General features: G+C 38.2%; 1 protein-coding gene across 2 annotated transcripts in view; it reads right to left on the bottom strand.

Moving 5' to 3' along the window:
- CNTN6 (contactin 6) overlaps positions 1 to 25,496 on the bottom strand; it is a 342,993-nt gene that overhangs the window by 114,167 nt on the left and 203,330 nt on the right. For both annotated transcript variants that reach the window (XM_011986118.1, XM_011986129.1), the window contains one exon: positions 13,295 to 13,390. In XM_011986118.1, coding sequence (XP_011841508.1) covers positions 13,295 to 13,390 — 96 coding nt within the window. The remainder of the gene's footprint in view (positions 1 to 13,294; positions 13,391 to 25,496) is intronic.

Genomic DNA, 25,496 nt, shown 5'->3' with positions numbered 1-25,496 from the left:
TTTTTTTGTGTAACTGGAAGAAAGAATCAACAGGATAAGAATAGTGTCAGAAAGGCTAAACACTAGAATGAGCTGCAACTTTTAAAAACAGGGTGGATAACATTTCTTATTCTTACTCTGAACTGTTCAAATTGATGTTTTATGTTTTATGCAGGCATTGATTCCCAAACCTGATGCACATTAGAATCACTAAAGAAGCTTGCTAAAATACAAATAGCTAACTCAATTCTTAGCAATTTAGTTTTATTTATTCTGTCTGAGCCAGGTATCATGGAATCTGTGTTTTCAACACCCTCCAAATGACGCATGCAATTGACAGAAATATTTTGTTCAGAGCACCCATTATTGAAAGAGGAATTAAAAATCTCAAGTTTATCAAGAGAGAAAAAACAAAATGTAGCAAAGGCCAGTCACAAAAGAAAGTGATAAAACTTTGATTTTGGCTCTGGAAAAAAAAGATTTTGGAAGCCTATTACAACTGTCTTTTTACATTGAAGGGCTGCCACGTGCATAAAAAGTTAAATAAAACTCTCTCTATCAATGTCCAGAAGGCAAAAGTAGGACTCGGTACTGTTGGAGGTGACAGAATGCTGTTAGACTTAATATAATAAAGAACAGTCTACATTTTAGAAGTATAGCAGTAGATGATTTACTAGGTTGTGAGCTCTTTATCATTAGACATGATCAAGCCGAGTGTGGATGAATACTACTTGGGAAGTTGCAAAAAAAGATTATTTTGACAATGGATGGGGATTAAACCTAAGCTTCTATGAATGGTTTACTCCACCCTCAACATTCCTTTGATCTCCCTACGAGTCTATGTTTTTGGATCAAGTATGCATAAATGCAATTTGCTTTTAATTTTTGAAAAATGCTTTGAGATTCTTGTGCTGTTCTCATGTATTGAGTCTTTATTTTCTTTTGCAAGTCCCTATTGGAGTCTTTCATCATTCCATGTGGTCTCTTGCTTCAAAGTTTCTTTACTGACGTTCTTTGCTGCCTCACTTCTAAGCCTGTTGCTGTCTCCACCAAAGAGATGCTCAAAGGGTTTTTGTTTGAAACCAGAATCATCTAGATAGTAAATTTTTCTTCAATATAAAGAGGAGGGAAAAAATGTAGTTCAGATTCCCCTGTTGTCATTGACTCCTCATCTTTTGAACCTTTTTGTGAAATAAAGACAATCTTGAGCAAATTCCCAGGGCCATGTCTCAGCTTACGGATCCTTATTCAATGCCTATTTGTGGAGAGAAATACGCTTTAGCTCTCTGAAATCCAATGTCACCCCTTTCACTTAACAAAAATTACAGGTTGCCGCTAGTGCCCAAGAAATCTTTGTATTCTTCAACCTGTAATCTTGGGACCTGAGACTGTAATTTTCCTCTCTCCCTTGGTGAATTCATTTTTACCTTAGCTACTAAAACTTTCCAATCTATTCCTACATGTGGTGTGTCCTTCTTTAATAGTGGGATATTTAGAAGCTGCTGGAAGAATCTAGTCCAGAAATAGGGAAGATTACATAAAAATTAATAATAAATTCAGAAAAAAACTTGCATTTCATCACGCCAGCAATTGCTTTATGAGGCAAAAAAAATATTGCTAATAAGCCCGTTATACAGAAAGGGTGCAAGAACTAAGTACAAAGGTAATTTCCCAAAATTATATTCATAACGTGTGGGAGGAGTAGGGCTTGAACCTAGATTCTTCACATGCCAAATCTTTGCTCTTTCCCTAATAATAGTGTCAGAGGCGTTTGAACCAGAGCAACTCCATCTTGAATAGGGACTGTGTAAATGAATCTGAAACCTACTGGGCTGCATTTGCAGGAAGTTAAGGCATTTTAAGTCACAGGATGGGATAGGAGGTCAGTACAAGATACAGATCATAAAGACCTTATTGATAAAACAGTTTCAGTAAAGAAGCCGGCTGAAACCCACCAACACCAAGATAGCAATGAGAGTGACCTCTGGTTGTCCTCGCTGCTACACTCCCATTAGTGCCACAACAATTTATAAATGCCATGGTAGCATCAGAAAGTTACCGTATATGGTCTAAAAAGGGGAGGTATATAATGATTATTTAGCATATAATCAAGAAATAACCATACAAATGGAAAACCAGCAGCCCTCAGGGCTGCTATGTCTATGGAGTAGCCATTCTTTTATTCCTTTACTTTCCTAATAAACTTACTTTCATTTTGCTCTATGAAAACGCCCTGCATTCTTTCTTGTGCAAGATCCAAGAACCCTCTCTTGGAGTCTGGATCTGAACCCCTTTCCCATAACAATAGCTTTCTACTTTTCAATATCTTTACAATTGATCCTCTTTTTCTATGTTCATTTCCTCTCCTTGACTCTTCCTCCTCACCTTTAACCTTTCTTTAAAACTCCCAAGCTCCACAAGTAACCAACCTTACTCACATTCTAAGACAAATGTTCCTCACTGTCCATTCCCTCCCCCATTAACATTGCCTGTCCTGCGTCCAATTTCTTAAGAACTTCATAGATTAATTAGTTAAACTGTCATTTGCAATTACTGTAAAGTACTTATTGGTGATATTATCAGGGAGTAGAACTGATATAAAAACTTGTAGAAGTAAATTTTCCCTCTTAAATGGGCCTCTCTGAAGCAGAGATTCTAAAACTTCATGCATCAGAACCCCTTGAAAGACTTGCTAAACCACAAGCCGCTGGGCTCCACCCTCAGACTTTGTGATTCAGTAAGTCTGAGGAGGAGTCAGAAAATCTGTGTTGCTAACAAGCTCCCAGGTGACAATGACACTGGCGGATCTGGAGCTACACTTTGGAAATCATTGATAAAAATGATAAAACTCTGTCTCCTCTGCATAATCACACCGGGAAGGGAAACACCTGGATTTTTAATGGAGGACCATCTTGTACATTTGCGTTTGAGTGGTGTGTTGGAGTCTGGAGAAAAGGCTATTTCTTAGTTTATAAATTCATAAAATGTCTGGGATGGCAGGGATTTGTGAGACCTGTCAGCCCTACTCTTCATTTTTACAAGTGAAGAAGCAGAAGGGAATAGATTTAGCAGCAGCTCTGGGAGTACAATCAAGGCGCCCTTTTGTGCCCTCTGAATTGGTAAAGATGTAAAGCTGCAAGTCTTTGCTGTCATAGTATTTCTCACCCTGCCCTGCTCCCTTCTCCCCATGGGCTGGCTCTTCCCATTCATCTGAACAGCCAGCGTGCACTGGGGGCTTTTATCTGTTTTGTTCCAGCATCAGCCACTGCTGTGCTTAATTTGTATATCTTTTAATGGGGAAAGAAAAAAAAAACCTTCCAAATTGGAAGTTTAAAAACCTTCCCATTTGGCTTTTCTTAATTAAATGTATAATTCATGAGCCACTTAGGTTGAAACCATTGAATTTTTAAATACTTTCTCCACCATGTATGACATTTATCGGTTATTAATGGTTGTGATGCGTTTTTCCTGTGATGATTCAGCAGTAGCATTAGAGTTGAATGATAATTGGTCCTTCCTGAAGCATTTTTTGTAGTTTCACAATGATACCATCCTCTACAATTTTATTATTATTAGAAACGGCAGATCTGCAGTAAGCGATTGAAGACTCTATCTGCTGCTCTCTCAAGCATACAACAAATCCTATTTTCCCCAGAGCATGATTATGTTTTGACATCTTTTACAGCCCTACATATTGTACTGTAATATTTAAAATACAAACAAGAAAGATATATGCAATTATACCCATTATATAGCATGTAATTTTTATTAGATGAAAAATATGTCATGTGAAATAGAACCATCATGATAAACATTGACACTGAGAACTTCTATTGGCACTGTAGAACAGATCTCAAAACTGGTAGCATGTTTCCTGAGGCAGAAAATAAATGAGCAGAATAAAGAACTTGAAGTATAGTGTTCAGATTTACTGGGTAAATCCCCCCTTTGGAATATTCCAGAATGTGTGTACTTTACTGCAAACCTTGTGTAGTGCTCCAGGGTTAAATGTGACTGACTCTTGGGTGGTAAATCATGGTTATGCTAGCTCAGTGGCAAAAACCTAATCCAGGAAGAATAATTCCTTTTCTGGACTGAAGTCATTGATATTAGGGCCGAGGAAGTTTATGATGTAACACAGAAAAGTGCCTAACACCTTTAAAATCCACTCCTATTTGAATTCCCAGTCATTCCACAATTACTGCTTGATCACCTGGATTTTATTGGATCCCTTCTGATTTACACACCTACTGTTTGGAATCAAGGAGATGGTGGTCTTTATGGCCTACGAATGACAGTTAAATAAAGGTCTCATGGGTTCCTAATATTGCTAAGTTCCAAATAACTATATAACTGGTTGTACATTGGCCAAAACTACTTGGAGAAGGAATGAAAACACAGCTGTCTCAAGGCAAACCCCAACACTGGGGTTCAGCCTGGGAGGCCACATGAGTTCTTGGCTTCTCACATGAAGGGATTCAAGAGCAAGTCAACAGTGTAAAGTGAAAGCAAGTTTATTAAGAAAGTAAAGGAATGAGAGTGGCTACTCCATAGGCATGGCAGCCCAAAGGGCTGCTTGCTGGCTATTTCTGTGGTTATTCCTTGCTCATATGCTAAACATGGGGCAGAATATTCATTAGATTCCCAGGAAAGGGGAGGAGAATTCCCAGGACTGAAGGCTCCCACTTTTAGACCATATTGGGTAGCTTCTGGAAGTTGCCATGGCATTTGTAAACTGTCATGGCACTGGTGGGAGTGTCTCTTAGCATGTTAATGCATTATAATTAGCTTATAATGAGCAGTGTGGATGATTAGAGATAGCTTTTTTCACTATCTTGGTTTTGGTGGGTTTTGACTGGCTTCTTTACCACATCTCATTTTATCGGTGGGGTCTTTTTGACCTGTACTTTGCAAAACCAGTCCTACCGGACTCTTATCTCATAGCCAGTTTCTCAGTGAATTGCTGGGAAACCTCCAATTCTAAGGGAGACCGAGTAAGTCATAGGATACAAATATATGGTGAGTACAGCACACGGATGAGTCTTGACTCTTTATCCAATTTGCCAGTCTGTGTCTTTTAATTGGGACATTTAGCCTGTTTACCTTTAAGGTTAATATCGTAATAGCAAAGACTTGGAACCAACCCAAATGCCCATCAGTGATAGACTGGATATTATGCCTATCTATCAATGATAGATTGCCACATTTTCTTTAAAATGTGGCACATATACACTATGGAATACTATACCATAAAAAAGGGATGAGTTCATGTCCTTTGCAGGGACAGGGATGAAGCTCGAAGCCATCATTTTCAGCAAACTAACACAAGAACAGAAAACCAAACACCACATGTTCTCACTCATAAGTGGGAGTTGAACAATGAGAACACATGGACACAGGGAGGGGCGCATCACATACCGGGGCCTGTTGGGGGTTGAGGGCCTAGGGATGGTATAGCATTATACCATCCTATAGGTATAGGAGAAAAACCTAATGTAGATGACCGGTTGATGGGTGCAGCAAACCACCATGGCACATGTATACCTATGTAACAAACCTGCACCTTCTCCACATGTGCCCCAGAACTTAAAGTATGATAACAAAAAAAGAAAGAAAGAATTACTCCCTATCTCCCCGACATCTGGCCCTACTGCCACAAAGTGTACCAGTGTTGGAAAACCCTGGCTTCTACAAATGGTAACAGGCTGCAACAGGAGAATTCTGTTTGATGTGCTGGAAAGCAAGGAAAACAGTCTTTCTAAGAGTGAATGGAGTCTGAAAGTGGAGGGAAGGAATGTACAAACATGGGACTTAAAGAAATAAACTTCCTAGAGGGCTGACTTTGGCCAGCTATGAAGAGTGGGAAAAGCCATGAGCTTCCTGGTTCTAACAGTGTACACTAATTTTAGGCAAATCAGTCGACCTCTCTGTGTGTTGTTTACATAGTCTCCAGTAGAGTAAAGAACTCTTGCTATCTCCTTGTATTATTTAACAACTTTTAAGTATCTCTTTTAGACCAGATTATGCCAGAGAAAATTAGGCAGTGGAATAAATGCACTGGTGTTTAGACAGGATCTTTAGAATTCCAGAGACAAGATCTTGGTCAAGTTATGTTATTAGTTTAGTTCAGTTAACTATAGTTGTTAGTTAACACTAACAATTTTAACACAATACTCAATTTGTAAAATTGACATATCTTTCCTGAAAATGTTAAATGAGTTGAGGTATTGCAAATGCTGAGTTGAATGCCTAGTACACAGTAAGTATTCATTATCTTATCCAATTATGTAGCATTAAATATTACTTATATAAGGTGAGTTCTAAATTTAGCTCTTCAAACCAGATCTTTTGCACTAAACATGTAATCCAGCTGCCTGCTGGAAATTTTCACCCTTGTATCTGATTGGTATCTGAACATTAACATCTCCTAAAACAAATTCCTGATTTACTTCATCCCTAAACCTGCTCCCCCTTCATCAACTCAACCCCAATAAATGATACTCCATGTTCCAGTTGGTCTGTCCCAAATTCTTGGAGTTCTCTTTTACCCTTCTCTTTCTCTTACAACCCACATTCAGTCTTTCAGGAAATTATTTTGGTTATACCTTATAAATACATACGGAAGATTGGTAATTGTCTACTTGTCTACAGCAATCCACCTGGTCCAAGTCACCATTATATCTCATGAATTAACACAGTCACTTTTTAACTGCTTATGTTCTTGCCCCTCTGTGGTCTACTATCCAGAGTAAATTTTTAAAAATGAAAGTCAGAGAAAGCATGTCACTGTTCTGAATATAACCCAGTGAATTTTCATCTCACTCACAGGAAAAGGCAAAGTACCTAAAATGTCTGAAAGTAAGGCTGTGTGTCCTCATTTACTCTCCTGTTTGCTCATTTTACTTCACCTATGCTGACCTCAGTGCCATTCTCCCAACACGCTGGACATGGTTTCCCTGCAGATTCTTTGCACATGCTCTTTCCTCCACCTGAACTACCTTTACCTAATATGTCTCACTCCCTCACTTCTTTAGTTCTCTGCTCAAATGGCAGTGCAACCTTCTTTTACCTTAGAATATACAATAGCAACATCTACTATTTCCTATCCCCTTTTATTTTTCTTCTGGCTTTTATTACCACCTGTCATGCTTTACATTTCTTTATTATAAGATTCATGGAACTAACAACTTGGTCTCTCCTCTCCACTTTATCACTAAAATGCAGAAAAACGAGTGGCACTTCGTAACTACACAATAAATATTTGTTGAGTGAATACTCAGTGTACAAGTTCAATAATATGGTTATTATCGTTACTATTATTATTATACCAACAGGGACTATTGGGCCTGTCTGCCTTTTACACATTCAAAGGGCCTCAGAGTAACATATCCACTGCCAATTTGACCTACCCACTAAGACAAAAACACTTTCATTTACTCCAGAAACAGCAAACGCACCAACTGGAGGAAGAGCATATTAAATTTTAGCGCTTTTTTCTCTACATAATTTTCCTCTTTATTCTATAACACAATTGTGAGCCTTTGCTAGGAACGACTTTTAATTTAAGTGGAATTGTCAACGTCTTTATTGGTGCAAATACAAACAGCGGGCTCAGACGGTAGCGCTATCTTCCTGCTACAGACATAGATGATCCAAACTTCTGGCATTAATTCAATTGTTCTACCAACCTGAAAGTTGGATCTGAGGAGGGAATGGAACATTTCCTCTACATCAAATTTTAAACTTATAATGTTTATGAGCTCAGGATTTAGAGTTTCTTTTTTGTTTGTTCGTTTGTTTTTTGAAACGAAGTCTCACTCTTGTCCCCCAGGCTGGAGTGCAATGGCGTGATCTTGGCTCACTGCAACCTCCACCTCCTGGGGTCAAGTGATTCTCCTGCCTCAGCCCCCCGAGTGCTTGGGATTACAGGCACACGCCACCACACCTGGCTAATTTTTGTATTTTTAGGAGAGATGGAGTTTCACCATGTTGGCCAGGCTGGTCTCAAACTCCTGACCTCAGGTGATCTTCCCGCCTCGGCCTCCCAAAGTGCTGGGATTACAGGTGTGAGCCACTGCACCCAGCTGAGAGTTTCATATCCATTGAATAAAGGGAAAGAGTGTTCTTTACTCTGGATAAAGTGAAACTATTACTACATAGTGAAGGAGGTTTTAATTATTGTAGACAACATGTATCGTTGCTTCATTCTGTCATTTTTAAATAAAATTTCCTATGAGGCTGGACTAACTCACTGGGCCCATGAAAGTTTATTGACTACTTGTTTTCATATTCCTCCTTCAGTTTTGGTTTCAAGGGCATTATGTCTATTCCAAAATTTAAAGGAAATTCTGCCTTCAGCTCTGTTGCAAATAGTTTGTGCAGACTTTTTGTGACGAGTGACTGAAACTTAACAAAAGCTCACTTTTGAGGTGAGTGAGAATCCATGGTGGAAAGACCTTTCTGCATACAGCTCAAAGTTCAGCCAAAGGCACAGTGGCATCCTATGCCCCATAAATAAATAAAATAAATATAAAATAAGTTTTGTGGGCTGGGCGCAGTGGCTCACACCCGTAATCCCAGCACTTTGGGAGGCCGAGGCAGGCGGATCACACGAGGCCAGGAGTTGGAGACCCACTCCGTCTCACTAAAAAATCATAAAAATTAGCCAGGTGTGATGGCATGTACCTGTAGTCCCAGCTACACAGGAGGCTGAGGCAGGAGAATCACTTGAACCCGGGAGGCGGAGGTTGCAGTGAGCCAAGATGGTATCACTGCACTCCAGCCGGGGCAACAGGGCGAGACTCCCTCTCAAAAAAAAAGAAAAAAGAAAATAAAAGAGTTTTGTGTTGTCTCTTTCTGCTGCATGAACCAAGGGATGACCTTGGAACCCTGCAGGGACATGGTGGAAGAAATGAAATACTTTTGTTTGGCCAACTACTAAATTTCGTTCTGCCAAGCACTGAGAAGCTAAAGGAGTATTGAATTTTTCTGAGATAGGTGTCCAAATGGAGAAGAATTATAACAGATAATCAAGGGGATTGTTGGGAAGATGTAGGAAGTCATAACCTACCAGTGAGAGCGTTTAGGAGGAACGAAGGAGATGTCTAACAGGAATCTCAGTGAAGTTTTGTGATCAGATGTGCCTTGTAGTCCTCTCTGTGCTGTCCTTACAAAACTTCGTGAAACCTACATTTCTCGGAAATATTTTACAGATGAGATTTTTTGGAAAGATGGGAACAAGGGCTGAGTCTGGTCCAAAGGACAGAGATTCAGTTACAATCACAAAACCCATCTCTGATTAGGGAATAGGATTAAAAGAGAAATATACTCTTCCACTCAGATTACAGAGAATGGTGCCTATTCTGCTTCCACATTTTGAAATGATAAAATAGAGTGTCTTGAACTGTGTCCTGGCATTATTGCCTAGGTTCTTTTCCTTTTTCACTATGATGCCTTCTCTGCTAAAATAACCTTTCCGTGTAAAACCCTTTCTTTCTAGAGGAGCAGCACATTTGCGTTTATGCTTCAAAACTGGGTAGAAAGCATTCACAGAAGACCTATGCAGGAGTCAGGTCACTGTTTGTTTATGCAGAAGAAAGGACAGCTCTATAAAAGTACCTGTTTATTTGGTTTATGTTGATTACTCTGTTTCATGGGGTTGTGGCCAATCATTTACATGGAAAAACCAACTAGACACTTTTCTGTTTTGTGGAGCCATTCTTTGCTGGGTAAATTTATAAAATTTAGCCACGTTGATACGTTTTCTTACTGTTCTATAAAGTTATACGCGTGTGTGTGTACACACACACACACACATATATCACACTAAAATATATTTGATAAGCCTGCCTTGTTAAAAAAATTTTTTTCCATAATTTATGTGAATACACTAAAAAGAAAGCATAAAGAATTCAGGATATTCTGGTAATATCAAGTTTAACGTGATTTCTCCCTTGTTGCAGATCTCCCTGTGAGACTCATTCTTGCTGACTGTTTATGTTGAAAAAGACAACAGAATTAAATTATCAAAAATTTGATGTAAAAATTTCAGTCTTGGCTGGGCTCGGTGGCTTACGCCTGTAATCCCAGCACTTTGGGAGGCCGAGGCAGGCAGATCATGAGGTCAGAAGTGAAACCCCATCTCTACTAAAAATACAAAAAAAAAAGTTGTTCGTGGTGGCACACGCCTGTAGTTCCAGCTACTTTGGAAGCTGAGGCAGGAGAATCGCTTGAACCTGGGAAGCGGAGGTAGTGGTGAGCAGAGATCGGGCCACTGCACTCCAGCTTAGGCAACAGAAGGAGATTCCGTCTCAAAAAAATAATTAAATAAAAATTTAAAAAAAATCAGCCGTTATGACCTTCTATCTCTGGGGATTCTGTGGCACTTTTCTTTATGAGAAGCTTTTTTAATATTTACACATGAGATTTAAAAAATAATTTGGCCATGCCAACATTTACTTTACAGTGCTCTGTTAACTCCGTCTGCCCTCATTAATATATTTCTAGGACATTGCTCTGTGAGAGCCATATGTGGTAGGAAATATAGAGCCTTTAGGGAGATTGGAAACAGAAGAAATAATATTTGAGAAGCATATTGTAGGGCAAAATTCCAAGATGACCTTCAACGACCCATGCCTTTGTATAATTCTCTTCATTTGAGTGTGAGTGTGACTTGTAACAGGATGAGAGATCACGCCCATGATTAGATAAGATTAGATAGCACAGGTTGATTTAAAGAAACTGACTTCAGCTTTTGTAGGCATGGTCTATATCAGGTGAGCCCTTACAAGAGATGGGGCTCTTCCTGACTAAAGAGATTTGAAGTGTTCTAGGGACTTAATGTGAGAGAGATTCTCTGTTCCTGGGTTTGACAATGGACAAATGCTCATGGCCAAAAATTCATCTGCCTCTACAAGTTGAGAGTGTACCTTAACAGCCAGTCATCAAGGAAACAGGGACCTTAACTGCAAGAAACAGGATTCAGCCAACAAATATGCTTGGAATTATGATGAGATGCTACTTGTAACATAAATTAAATCTGGGACCAGGTGTGATGGCTCATGCCTATAATCTCAGCACTTTGGGAGGCCGAGGTGGGCAGATCACCTGAGGTTAGGAGTTTGAGACCAGCCTGGCCAACATGGCAAAACCCCATCTCTACTGAAAATACAAAAATTAGCTGGCTATGGCGGTGCAAAACTGTAATCCCAGCTACTCGGGAGGCTGAGGTAGGAGAATTGCCTGAACCCGGGAGGCAGAGTTTGCAGTGAGCCAAGATCGAGCCACTGCACTCCAGCCTGGGAGGCAGAGCAAGACGCCATCTCAAAAAAAAAAAAAAAAAAATTGGTATTAGACAATTTGCCATTACTCCCATGCAGCAAGATTATTCAGTTACAAAGGTCTTACTTTAAGGCAGTTTTTGTATATCTATGACTTAATTTTATGGCATTGATCCCACGGGCACTACTATAATGAGAACCTCACATGCTTTAAAAGATCAACATATCCTTTAATGTTGATAGGTGACAAGGTAACAAGGACAAGCGTCTCCTGTCTGGCTGCCTTTTAATTTTAAAAAAATTTTTACATATGGAACTGATTCATTTACAATTATTTTACATTTCTTTTGTTCACAATTAAACAAAGTTGAAAACAATCTTCAATAGTGTAAAGAATATTTGAATAATATCATAAGAGCATAAAATGACATAGACTGACAAGACAAACTGATATGATTTTGCATATTTTGTCATCTTGTGTTATGGTGCTGGAAAACAATTTTCTATACGGTTAAAAAATAAGTACCAAAAGAGCCTGAGCAATTTTTGTGTGTTCTGAAACAATATTATTTTATCTCAATATAGTATTAAAAGCATTGCAACTCTTCCCTATCATTTCAGGTGAATATAATGCTGTAATACTCTGTAATAATACTGAATAAGATGTTGTTAACTTTGAATTAGTTTTCTTTTCTTTTGGTCATGGCAATTCATGAGGGTATGTAAAAATAATAATAGAAAAATGCTTTCAAGTTTCTCAAGGCTCATAAATAATATTTGGCTTAACATTAAAAGTAAATTGCTTAAATTTTATTTTTAAACACCTGTCCTATGCATTTTAAAAGTTCTCCCATTCCAGAGTGGAAATCAACTATAACAAGGGCAGTGATAGTTAAGAGCTGAGGGTCTGGGAGCCAGACTTCCTGGATTCTAATACTGGCTTCATTGCCTGTCAGCTGTGTGACCTTAAACCAGTTAATTAACATCTTTCTACTTCTCTATAGTGTACTGAGCCTGTAAAACAATAATTATACTCATATATCTCTTAAAAGTTTTTGTGAAAATTTAAGAATCTAAGACATGTTAAAGTCCTTGGGCCTGTGCTGTGTAAGTCCTTGCTGTTATTAAGCTTTCTATAATATAATCAGTGTGATATTGGTTTGTAACAAATGACCCCATGGATGTTTTCACACTACCTCCTTCATGTTCACTGTGGGTTGAGAATCATGACTAAATTTACCAAATCATGGAAATTTGAGAAAATTCATTCCCAAGGGGATGAGAATCAATAAGTAGTTTCTATCCCTGACAACGGGCCAATCCACTGACCAATCCAGAGTCTTCCAAAGTAGAGGCTGGCATTTATTGCTTGACTTTTCCATTGCCAGGAGACATTCTGATTTGGTCCTATACAGAATTTGCTTCCAGTTAATGGGGTCTATCCTTCCAATAATTAATGTGACATTGCCAAGAGGAGTGTTGGTTGGAATTTGCTTCTCCATAGAGCCCCAAAATAAAAATGTAGTAACAATCTTAACTTCCTTTGCTTACTAAAGTACTAGTTATTACACTACTCAATTTACACTTATTAGCTCCTTTAACATTTACAGCAAAACTAAATAAACAAACAAACAAAAAAAACAGTTAATGTCTCTATTTTATAGATGAGAAAACCAAGCCTCTTTAAAGTGGGTTAAAGAAATTGCCCCATTGTCATGAAGTTTGCCTGTCACAGCACCTGTCACAGCACCAAATTACAGCCGCGGTCAGTTTCTCTACAAAGCCCTGGCACTCACACTACGTACAATGCCATGCTGTATCTCTTTAAAGACATATTTGCTGCGTGGCTGCTTGAACAAATATCTTAAAAAGAAAATATTTGGATATAGAACTATTTGTTTGCAGTAAATGCACTTGACGAGATTCACAGTTTCTTTGATTTGATAAAAGGTGATCATTGACTCTAAGACCTGATGTGCTCACATCACTCTCCAAGTGACGGCATTAATGATGTGACCCAAAACACCCCATCATACCTCCAAAATGTGGCGGTGGGCCACAGAGAAGCACCACACCTTGACCTTCTCGGACAGATACTGTGCTTCTTGTTTTAGTTTCAAAGTCTTCAATATCTTGGAAAACAAAGAAAAGCGGATTTATAATTAGTTACTTTGCAGAAGAAATATTTTAAAGAAGAATCTCAAGAATATTTTTATTATGAAGGGGAATTAATTTCATACTTTGCTGACCAGAAGAGTTAGTTGACAATCAATTTAACTGCACTTATTATTATCTTGCAAAATCTTGTGTTTCTTTCTCTCTTTTTAATTAAACACAGTATGTGATAAAGACAATACTCTATCTGTTTGCTTTTATTCTTCCAGACAGTGTAGCCTAGCAGGAAATCTGTTAAGCCCAACACATATTTACTTTGTCTGTCCAAGGAAGGTGTGATTTTAAAAAGGTATATCGCAAGTTTGCTGCAGTCTTCCAGCATCTTAGATTAATGGTTGCCATTTTAAAGTGTGGTTGGCATCTATGTGAATTTAGGATGTAATGGTGTGAGGGAAAGCATTCTATGTGACAGAACCAATGAGTCAGAAAGTATATTTTCAATTTTCTTTTGATTTACTCCTTTACGAAGCAGTCTCATGATCTTATTTGGAATGTGATGATTTCCTACGTAACAGAATCACAGAAATTCAGAGTTGAAAGAGTGCTTACTAGCTACCTTGTTAAGCCATCTGAGGCATAAATCTTTCCACCTTTCTGAAGAATGGTCACCCATTCTCCTAAATTGTTTAAGTTCTTTGAGCCTCAGTTTCTTTACCTGTGAAATCCTTTCATTCATTCAATTAGTTATTTAATGAATTAACCTCCTAGTCCAGATGTGGTGGCTCACTCCTGTAATCCCAGCACTTTGGGAGGCTGAGGCAAGCAAATTACTTGTGGCCAGGAGTTTGAGACCAGCTTGGCCAATATGACAAAACCCCATCTCTACTAAAATTACAAAAATTAGCCAGGCATGGTAGCACATGCCTGTAATCCCAGCTGTGTCAGGAGGCTGAGGCATGAGAACTGCTTGAACTCAGGAGGTGGAGGTTGCAATGAGCCGAGATTGTGCCACTGTACTCCAGCCTGAACGACAGAGCTAGAACTGGTCTCAAAAAGAGGAAAAAAAAAAAAAAAAGGGACATACTGAAAGACAGAAGTTGTATTAAAGGGAGAAGGTTTATTTGTGAATAAAACAATAAAACAGGCAGGTATTTTACCCTTATAGTGTTTACTACCTAATAGGAAGACCAGAATATTGTTTTAAAAAGAAATACATACATCATTTACAAATTGTGGTTAGTGTCCTTGAGTGTAGACTGAAATTGTCTACCAAGATCTATTCTTCCATCTCCCATAATAGTAGATTTGTTGATCAAACATGCTTGTCTAACCAGAGATCACATTTCCCAGGCTTCTTTGCGGCTAAATATGGCAAGAAAAAATGATGAATGAAACTTTCACTTACTATGTTTGAGAGGAAATCTCCACAAATTTTGATGTTCCTGATCCACCTACCACCACACCCACCTAAATTGCCAAATTGCCAATGATATGGGAGGTCTTGAAAGCCACTTGTTGAACACAAAAGAGCCACCATTCACTTGGGTATTTGAGCGGACCTGAAGCAGAAACATAGCTAATCTGGAACATCAACTTCAGATCATTCTGTTACATATAAGTAAACTTCTATCTTGTTTTGAGGCATTTGTTTTGGGGTCTCTGTCCCATCAGTTTAACTTTTTACCCTAAGATACCCTGTAAAAGAAAAGAAGAGAGCACTGATCTGACAGATGAGAGACAGCCATGCAATGATGGTAAGGTACAGGGAAAGCATTGCTTCCAGAATGAAAAAAACAGTACTAAATTTCTGGATTAAAAAAATGTAGGGAAGTTTTGTGGTATTGAATACAAGTCAGTGTTATTAGTGCATAATGGGTAAGGTTTCATAATGAAAGCGCAGTAGTAAGCAGGATATCATGGTTTATGTATGTATAATACATTTGGCTTAAATTTAAAATACAAATAAAATGCATTGGAAATAATTTAATAATATAGCAGTGCACATCATTGAATCATACCTGGAACATGCATAGAATGTCATGTCATTGAAAATTAGAAAGAATACATCAAATCTAAATGGTTTGACTTGGAACATTCTTAATGTCATGTTCTTTAAAAAGTCACTAAATATTGATACATCATTATCCTATTATGGAAGAAAAACAGTAAAAAAACTAATGTAAGTTTTTTACTAAATTGGCATAAAGTTACAGAATGGACTTTTAAAAAAATGCACATTGGTTATCTTAGAGAAATGGTTGGGAGATGTGAAAGTAGAGATTACTCATCTTTACTTACATCTCTCTTTGTCTTTTAAAGTCTTCTAAAGATTACATATTGTAGTTTTTTTAGTTTTTTTTTTTTTTAACAACCTTACTGTGGTCTAATTGGAACAAATTATTGGTATTGTTTAGAGGAATTCAAGAATTTCATTTTGGATCTATTAAATTTGTTTTATCCATGAACTATCTAAGTGACAATATTACAAATACTATAAAACAGGGATCTCCAACCCCTAAACCATACAGCAGGAGGTGAGTGGCAGGCAAGCAAACAAAGCTTCATTTTATTTACATCCACTCCCCTTCACTCACATTACCTCCTGAGCTCTGCCTCCTGTTAGATCAGCAGTGGCATTAGATTCTCACAGGAACACAAACCCTATTGTGAACTGCGCATGTGAGGGATCTAGGTTGCACACTCCTTGTGATAATCTAATGCCTGATGATCTGTCACTGTCTCCCATCACCCCCAGATGGGACCGTCTAGTTTCAGGAAAACAAGCTTAGGGCTAAGAATTGGATTTATCAGCATATACACCATATTTGAAGTCATAGGTATGAATGTAAACCTGCTGGGGTGACTCTTAAACTTTTGGCATGAGCAAATTGGTGGACAATTGTCTAGGAGCTAAGCTTGAAAACCTCCATATTTAGAGGTAGAGGACCCACAGAGATGAGAGAGAGAGAGTGTTTGTGTAAAAAGCTAGAGGTGGAATAATACATGAACATTAAAGATAAAACAATGTTGGTCATATGTGATTTTGCCAAGAAAAGCTTCAGTAGAGTCTGGGGAAGAAGCCAATATTAATTGAGAAGTAGATAGTAGATAGCAGATAAGGACATGGAGATCACAGTCATGAGAACTCTTTAGAGTTGGCTATGAATAAGAGGTGAGATTTAGGAAGAATACCAAAAGGTTTGGAGGGTGAGGCCACTATGCTGAAATAAATGATCAAGTAAAGAAAGAGACTGATTATTCAGGAAACAGATAAAATAAGGTCCTTGTAAAGCCTGAAGGGTGATAATCAGAACCCACATGGAAGGATTGGCCTTTGTAAGGAAAGAGAAATTAAAACAAAGCTTATATGTGCTTATATAAGATGGACTGCAGAGTTTTTGCTGGGTTAGATGAGAAAGTTTTCGATGGTGGTTTGAAATTTTTCAATCAAACTGATGGGAGAGCATTGGGTGGTCATTTGGGAAGATAAAAGATGCAATAAACACACCTATTTTTAGCAGGTTGTTATGGGGATTAAATAAAATAATGAATTTAAAGTATCTAGACTAAAGTCTGGAGTATTGGTAATTACCACTACTTGGTAATTGTAACTACTTGGTAGTGGTAATTACCATGATTGTGGTATTCCAAGTGATTAGGGCCAACCATGCATTTTCCTCCGACTGATACAAAGTTCAGATAGACTAATCTAAAAATACAAGCTAAATATCACATTCTATTTCCAAAAAAATTTTTGGAGGTAGATGATCTTATTTGAAACATTCACGATTTATCTCTGCTAACTACATTACTTCCCATATCAGTGTTCTTTTTGTAAGCATTGCTTTTCAATCCATGTAAAGTATGAGTTCAATAAGATAGATTCAGCAGATCTGATACGTAAATTGAGAAAGTCTTATATTTTCTATACTTTTAATAACAAAAGTATTTGACTAAGATAAACTCTACTGATCCTCAACTACACCTGCTTCCCTTTCTCCACCTGCTCTCAATCAGTCGTCATTAGCTTTATACTAATTTAGAAGCTGGCATGCCTACCATGTTTCTCATAGAGGAATTTACATCAAATATGCTTCCTTTCTTCTTTGGCCATGGAAAAACTAAATCAGCCTACATATGTTGGCACTGTTGATGTGAACTATTGCCTTGACTTGAGAGTCCTTTATGACTTTGGTTTGTATCAGTTTCAATGTGACTCCTGAATAAAAATCAGCCTAATAAACTTTACTTTAAAATGAAAAATTAATATATTGAAATCATTGTTTCTGTTTCTAGTAATAATCATCATAGGTGACAATTTTAAGGGTTTTTTTCTTACTATTATTTTTGAAAGGTCCCATTAAATTGTGACTACATTGTAATGGTCACAAAAACAAACACTGTCACAAAGGAGTAATGAGAAATTGAATGCGTCTATGAAATTAACAAGCTTTTGATTGAATTCTCTCAATGTCACTTTGTCAGTGCTCCACAGTCCTAGGAACATCAATCATCTTTTCAGTGTTAATCAGGAGTCATTATAACACACTGTTGATAAGAACACTGATACTTTAATATATTCTGTGTTCACTTCCACTTAAACAGCATCCGCTTGTGACATAATTTCTCTGTGCCTTTTATGATTACAATGGGATTTCTATTAGCTGACATGAAAGGAAATCAACGCCTCTCAAAAGTCACACAAGTCCTGTTAGCTATCAAAACAGTCATTCCAAAATGTTACTAGTTCACAGGTTTTAATTAATAATTCACATTTTAAAACTGTTTAATAGCACATAGATCATAGACAAGATATAATTCTGCCTTATTTAAACTATGTGTCATCTTATGTGAATATGCTTTGAACAAGGTCTATTGTACAGATCCAATCTGTATTTCAAATACCCTTCTGCTGGCTGGAAACAAGATTTAATTCAGATCATTTTCTGAGGCAAGGGTGACTGAATTAGGTAGTCATACAAGCATCCAATGAATATTTTCTTTGCTCTGTAAGACCTTTAAGAACTCTAGATTTATTCTTCTACAAGGAGAGGCCAGAGAGAACCATCAGTTTCTATTTTTGTCTTATCCATTTTTGCTTAAAAGAAAATTGCTTAGAATGAGATCGTTCTCTGAGATGGTCTCAAATTCTATAATATTTGGAGATATTCTCATAGACCACAAAGGTGACCTGCCCAGCCTGCCCTTGCACACGGGATACAAATCCTGCAGTGATGGTTGCTATTAACGACCTCGATTGTTGAGGTTGCTCTCATTAAACCATTCTGATGGCCATGGCTTATCAGGTCCTGTGGTTTTATTGCTGGTTTTGGAGGAAGCATTTGGCAGGAGCATAAGCAAAAATGCAGTCACAAACAAGGCTCTGTTCCAGAGGCCAGCAGGAAGTGCCTGAGAATGGCCCATAAAATGAGCTTTAAAGAATTACTGGGCCATATGCTGTCTCTTGAAGCAACCAAGGGGCAAAGGAGGGACAAGGGCCACCAAAATGTACTTAAAATTAAGGTTTAGGCAATACAAGTATTGTAACATCTAATTGTAAAGAGAATATATCTTTGCAGCTGCCACATGTAAGAATGAATCTCAGCCTAATTAAAGCAAGAAAACTGTACATCTGCTGCCAAGGCCTGAGGATCACAATCAGAAGATGCGCTTGGCAGTGCCAACCCCTGACACAGAAGGAGGCCAGTGGTTTGCCAAGTCTCATAAGCTTTGAGGAAGGCTATGGGTACCCAGGGCCCATTGATCAAGACCAAGAAGACAGCACCTGAAAAGCTGGAGATAGGGAAAATATTCACCAGAAAAATGTGCATGCTTAGAGAAGGACATAGTACACTCAGCTGAGTTGTTAAAAATCTGAATAATGATATCATTTTTTTCCCATTTACTCTGTATGAATTATTTCATTATAATGTTTTAAATTTTTTCTTTGTTCTTTCATTTTTTTTTCATATATGGAGAATAGCTATTATATGTCAGATGCTCTGATAAGTACACTCATTGAATCCTCAGAATCACCTGTAATCCTCACAATCACCTGTACCATTGTCAAGTTCATTTAGTAAAGGAGGAAATTGAGGTCTGAGGTTCACAGATGATTGGCCATTGACCAAAGTTGACCCAGTTTCTATGAGTCCAGATAAGGTTGAAAAAGAGAGTCTGTGTATTAGTCCATTTTCATACTGCTATGAAGAAATACTTGAGACTAGATAATTCATAAAGAAAAAGAGTTTTAATGAACTCACAGTTCCACATGGCTCAGGAGGCCTTATAATCATGGTGGAAGGTGAAGGAGGAGCAAAGGCACGTCTTACACAGGGGCAGGCAAGACACTCTGCAGAGGAACTGCCCTTTATAAAACCATCAGATCTTGTGAGACTTATTCACTATCAGGAGAATAGCATGGGTAAAATCTGCCCCCATGATTCAATTACCTCCCACAGGGTCCCTCCCATGACACATGGGATTATGGCAACTACAATTTAAGGTGGGATTTGGGTGGGAATACATCCAAACCATATCACTCTGGTTCCAGTGCTCACACTCAAACACTGTGCTGTCCTGCTCTCCAAATGTTACCTGGGGCCTCTTTGCCACTTATAATTTATAAAATTAACATAAACTAATACTTCATGTTCAAACAAACAATCAAAAACCTAGCACTTTTCCAAAGAGTTGTACAAATTTCTAGGGGAGAGGTAAAGGTGCTTTCTTTCCCCCCAAGAATTTGTAGTTTCTAGAAGTGGCTCTGTTTCTGATGTTCTGAATCCTCTGAATCCTTATTTGTACATCTCTTTAAATTTCTTGATTTATCTCCACCCTTACATGTCTCCCTGTATCTGCATGTGAACATAGAATGTAGTCCCTTATTTTGACCAACACAGAGGTATGCACCCCCGCAGCACATACACAGAGGTGTGATGCACCACCACTACCAAATTTTGAGCCTGTGTCAGCCTTACTGATGTATTCATATGCAGCTCGAACACCTTAGAATCAAATATTAGATATATGGTTCCTAAAGGTCCTTTAGTTGCTCCTCTTACTTGTTTGTGTCTGCTGTCTCTCTTCTATAACTTCCCTACTGCAAGTTGCTCTTTCAGGAGCAGGGGGAAAAATGTCCCTCTGCTTTCATCTGCCAAGAAGTTCAGCTCTCTCTGCTCCTGCTGTCACACACAGAAATTGATTGATCTGTATGAGTTCACACAGGTAATAAGTAAAGGAAATAAAATTTAATTCCAAATGCTGTGGCTCTAGACAAGGCGCCATGGCTCCAGCCTGTAATCCCAGCAATTTGGCACACCAAGGTGGGCAGATCACATGAGACCAGGAGTTAGACACCAGCCCAGGCAACATGGTGAAACCCTGTCTCTACTAAAAACATAAAAATTAGACTAAAGTGGTGGCATGTACCTGTGGTCCCAGCTACTCAGGAGGCAGAGGTTGCAGTGAGCCAAGATCACACCACCGCACTCCACACTCTAGCCTGGGTGCCAGAGCCAGACTTTGTCTCAAAAAGCAAAAACAAACAAACAAACAAAGACAAAGTAAAGAAACAAACATTGTGGCTCTAGAGGGCATCCGCTTAACCACCAGACCATATTGCCTCTCTATCTACAACGTCACCCAGACAGACCTTTTCTCTCTTTCCACACCTCAGAAGCAATTTCAATTATTGGTCACTTCAAAGACATTAGATCTCATTTTAAACTCCATGATTTATTTTACCCTGTTTTCTGCTTTCCGCCAACCAAATACTATTTCCCCCCTTCGAGAATCCTTCTGAAGAAGTTTCAGCACTGAAAGCTTGTTCTGGAGTAAACAAGATTTTGGGGCACTTGGTCACCTTTGTGATGTGGTTCCCATGTTGAAGATATGTATTTTGTTTTGGCCTACAGCCAAACATTTTGCTGGGCAAGGAAATGTCGATACTCTGCCCAACGAAAGAGAAATGGTAAAAGACACCAAGAAAACAAATCCCTAATTCTGCATAAGTCTCACAGAACTCCCAGATATAATATACGCAACTTTCAGTATTAAAATATTCTTAAGAATCTCAAGACATTATAGTGAGGTTATTCTAAATTTGTATCTCTCCATACTTCTCTTCTTTGAAGAGGACCAGTTATGAATAATACCAAAATTGTTCATGTTGCTATTTCCTATTTCTTGAGTGGAATTGTTTTGGTTCTATACTAATTAATTTTCCCATGCCTTTATTAATTGACACAGAGAAATGTCTCTACTGAAACCAGTTTCATTTTCCACCATCATTTTCTGGATGCTACATACTCAGTCATGGTGTTCATGATATTATTATGTTTCCTAGCATAACTCAGTAACACAACATGACATAACCTAATCAAGCGCAATGCTATTGTCAAACACTGTAAAAGAGGCAATAGCTAAATCTTAGAATTGGTCATACATTTGGAATGCTAATATCCAAGTAGGAAGTAAGAAGTTATTTTAAGAGTTCCTGGTGTCAAATCCATTTACAGTCCAAGTTAAAATTCCTCACTTTTGGGGATGTAAAAGAATTCTTATAAAAATTTATATATAAGTAGAGAGAAAGTGAGTTGTTTCTTGTTTTTCTGGGAATATAATGAATTCACTGAGAAGCATTTTTTTATGAAAAAATAGGATAATAGTAAAGAGCACATAATGCATGTTTTTTCCTAACAGCCCAGCACTTAAGTTTTCAGAGAGGTAAGCATTTCATAAATTAAACAAGTACACAAATATGAAATATCAATTAGGTAATTGGTCTATGATAACATACATGTCAGATTGGATTTGATTTTCTATAATGGACTCATTTGCCTGACAAATGGTGGTAAGAACAGTGACACTTAGGACAAAAATAAAAATACAAGTGCTAGATGTGGGCTAGACTCAAATTTGCTTCTTACTAAACTGGCATATTCCCTACATTTAAAAGTAGATGAGAGAAACAGAAGAGAGTTAAGGAATTGCATAGGATACATTGAGTTGCCAGATTACTTAACTGGTAAAAGGCAAGTGGCCTTTGGTGTTCCTGAAAGGAAGGTGATGTAGGTAGCATCAAAATAGATTAAATAAACCACTAATGAATTCCTTAAAAGGCTTACTGATGGAACAAAATGATCAAAAATGCAAGTTTAGGGTCAGAGTATCTGTATTCAAATGCTAACTTGGCCATGCCTGCACTAGCTATTGATTTAGGGCAGATTATTTAGTATCTTTCTACCTCCGTTTTCTTCACTTTCAGAATAAGCTAGCTAACAATAGTACCTGCCTCAGAGAAAAAAATGACATAATATATTTAAAGTGTGTAGAAGATGTTAAGTACAAAATACATGGTGTGAGGGACTTTAATTATATTATTGATGATATGCGGGCGCATCAACAAAATTACGATGTTTTGAATTTTTATTTTTACGTTATTATTTTATAATTTTTGAGACAGGGTCTCACTCCCTTGCCTAGGCTGGAGTGCAGTGGCTTGATCATAACTCACTGTAACCTTAAACCCCTGGGCTCATGCAATTCTCCTGCTTTAGCCTTCTGAGTAGCTAGGATTAGAGGTGTGTGCCATCAATCCCAGCTTGAACTTTTAAACTGGCTTTTTTTTTCAGCTTTCATCTCAGTGTTGGATGATGTAACCAGACATATTTTCTTGAAGACCAAGTCAGGACTTACTTCTGTGCCCATTCAGTAGCAGCTTAAATGCTTGTGAATCAATGGAAAAAACAAAAAGGAGACCTAAAGTAAAAAATATGTGAATTTTATTCCCAGCACTGCCATATCACACTGTATTTTATGCCAGAGAATGTTTCACCAACTTGACACAAGTTGTGAGACTGACGGTGAGTGAGCCTCACTGCCTAGTAAGCTACACAGACCAGCTGGAGGCAGAAGTGACCTCTTGGGTGGTCATACAATAGCCAGAACAATCCTAGGCTGCCCTGCTTCTCATAGTCTTGAGCTTTGCCTTTTGGCAAATGTTAATTTTCTCATCTTTTGTTCTGCAGGGAGGACAGTGTCAAAACCTTTGTAGTCAATAATCTCTAAAGACATTTCTTACGGGCAATTTGTGCTTCTTGGGATTAATAAGTGATATAAATATTGTTCAAGGACAAAAAGGGGACTATCCAGAAAAGGCCAAATCTTCAGGTAAATCATCCTCAGGGTGCACTGCAGAATGTAGGAAAGTGTGGAATCAGCGGTGTCACCAGGGATGTGTTTGTTTGTGTGGTTTTTTTTTTTTTTTGCAGAAAGAAATGTGAGGTTTCTGCTGAGGAAGCCCTGAATGGCAACAGAAATGTGTATATTCCATTGCCATTGCAGACACCAAAGTGATTCATCCAAAGATCAACTTGTTGAGTCCATTATTCCTAGGAGAACTAAAAAACAACTCACTTGCTCTCCACTTATTTGTTAATTTCTATAAATATTATTTTACCTTTCCCAAGAAGGAGAAATTTTAACTTGGACTGTAAATGGATTCGACACTATAAACTCTTAAAAAACCTTCTTACTTCCTACTTGGATATCAGCATTCCAATTTTTGTCCAATATCAAGTGTTTATTAGATTTTGGTTAAATATTTGATGGTAGCAACCAAGAGCTATGGAGGTGTACCATGAGAGGGGCTTCCTAGTACAGGAACCGCGGAACTCTTAATTACTGAGACCCTCCCAATTCCTGAACTTCATAAACAAAATGAGATGTGGGTACCCCATGTGTCTCCCAGTTCATAAATGTACACACCAATGCTCAGAAAGGTTAAGCCATTTGCTCAAGACCACATAGCTAAAAAAATAAAAGTAGGCCTTTTATTGGATAGGGACTCCTACCCAGCTCTGATTCATTTTCAGCTCAGGATACCACTGTGCCTGCTCAGTGGTGGGAGAGGGGAAAAAAAGGTAGAGGAAGGAGAGGAAAACGAGGGCTGCAAACAGTTTCTTTTTACCCAAGAGCAAGCGAACACAGTCTGCCCTGTCACTTGGGGAAGTACATCCTGACCTTGTACTTAAGTCTTAGCATATGATAGGTAACAAAAAAGTTCAGGCTATCCAAAAAATTAGCGGAGCGTGGCAGCTTGCGCCTGCAGTCCCAGGTACCCAGGAGGCTGAGGCAAGAGAATTGCTTGAACCCAGGGTGGAGGTAGTGGAGACAGACTTGTCTCCAAAAAAAAAAAAAAAAAAAAGGTCAGGCTGACCACTGGCTTCCCAGAGGTCTGAGGGAGTATGGCCGGAAGCTCACTTGTAATTAGCTCCTGTGCTAGGTCATCAGCAAAGAGGGTTGAAGGTATTGGTTTTGGAGGCAAATTAGGTGGACCTGTGCCCTTTCAAGAATAACTGCATTTATAGTTCCCTCTTGATTCACATGTGTGACTCTCATTAGAGTAAAGGAGAGTAATTTCAATGGAGTGAGGCCCAAGGCCACTTGGAAAGAGTGGTTTATGCGAACCATTATACCTGCTATGGTCTTCATAGACAGAGCCCTTAATAAGCCCTTTTATTCATTGTGATGGTTTAATCAGAAAGTTAGATTGCAAAATTTGCAACCTACATAAAATACAAAAGGTCGAGTTTTGGAGGTAATGGGACAGAGCTCCTGGGTAAAGGTCTTAATGCTTCTGTTTATACAAGAAGTGTGAAGCAAGAACATTTTTTTAAAGACCTCCCGTGGACATAAACTCTGAGTTTACCAGAGATTTTTATCCTACTGGTTTCAATTTGCAAGAACTTCCCCAACTGGAATTAGGGAGAGTGACTTCAAGGTTGATGCTAAATACTGACATTTTTCCATTGAATTGTTTTACTCCAAGCAAGGTCTTTGGAGTCACAGCTGCAATCTGCATTTTCTTTGCAGCTTTCTCCAGCTCAGAACTAAGGAGAATTTGGTTCAGTGATAAGGACCCTTGCATGCATTATCATTTAGATAAAGGGAGGGACGGAAAGAGAGACTATTAAATAAAATCTCATTTTTTTCCCAAAGCACTTTCATTTCTGTCATCATTTTTAATGTTGATAGTAACCCTGAGAGATAAGCAGAAGAGACATTACCAATGTGTGGGAGAGAGATCACTGGTTGTATGTGTGATGAACTTAGGTGTTA

This window comes from Mandrillus leucophaeus, unplaced genomic scaffold (genome assembly GCF_000951045.1).
Source record: "Mandrillus leucophaeus isolate KB7577 unplaced genomic scaffold, Mleu.le_1.0 Scaffold1078, whole genome shotgun sequence".
NCBI lineage: Eukaryota > Metazoa > Chordata > Mammalia > Primates > Cercopithecidae > Mandrillus > Mandrillus leucophaeus.
This window is presented reverse-complemented; position numbering and strand designations above follow the sequence as displayed.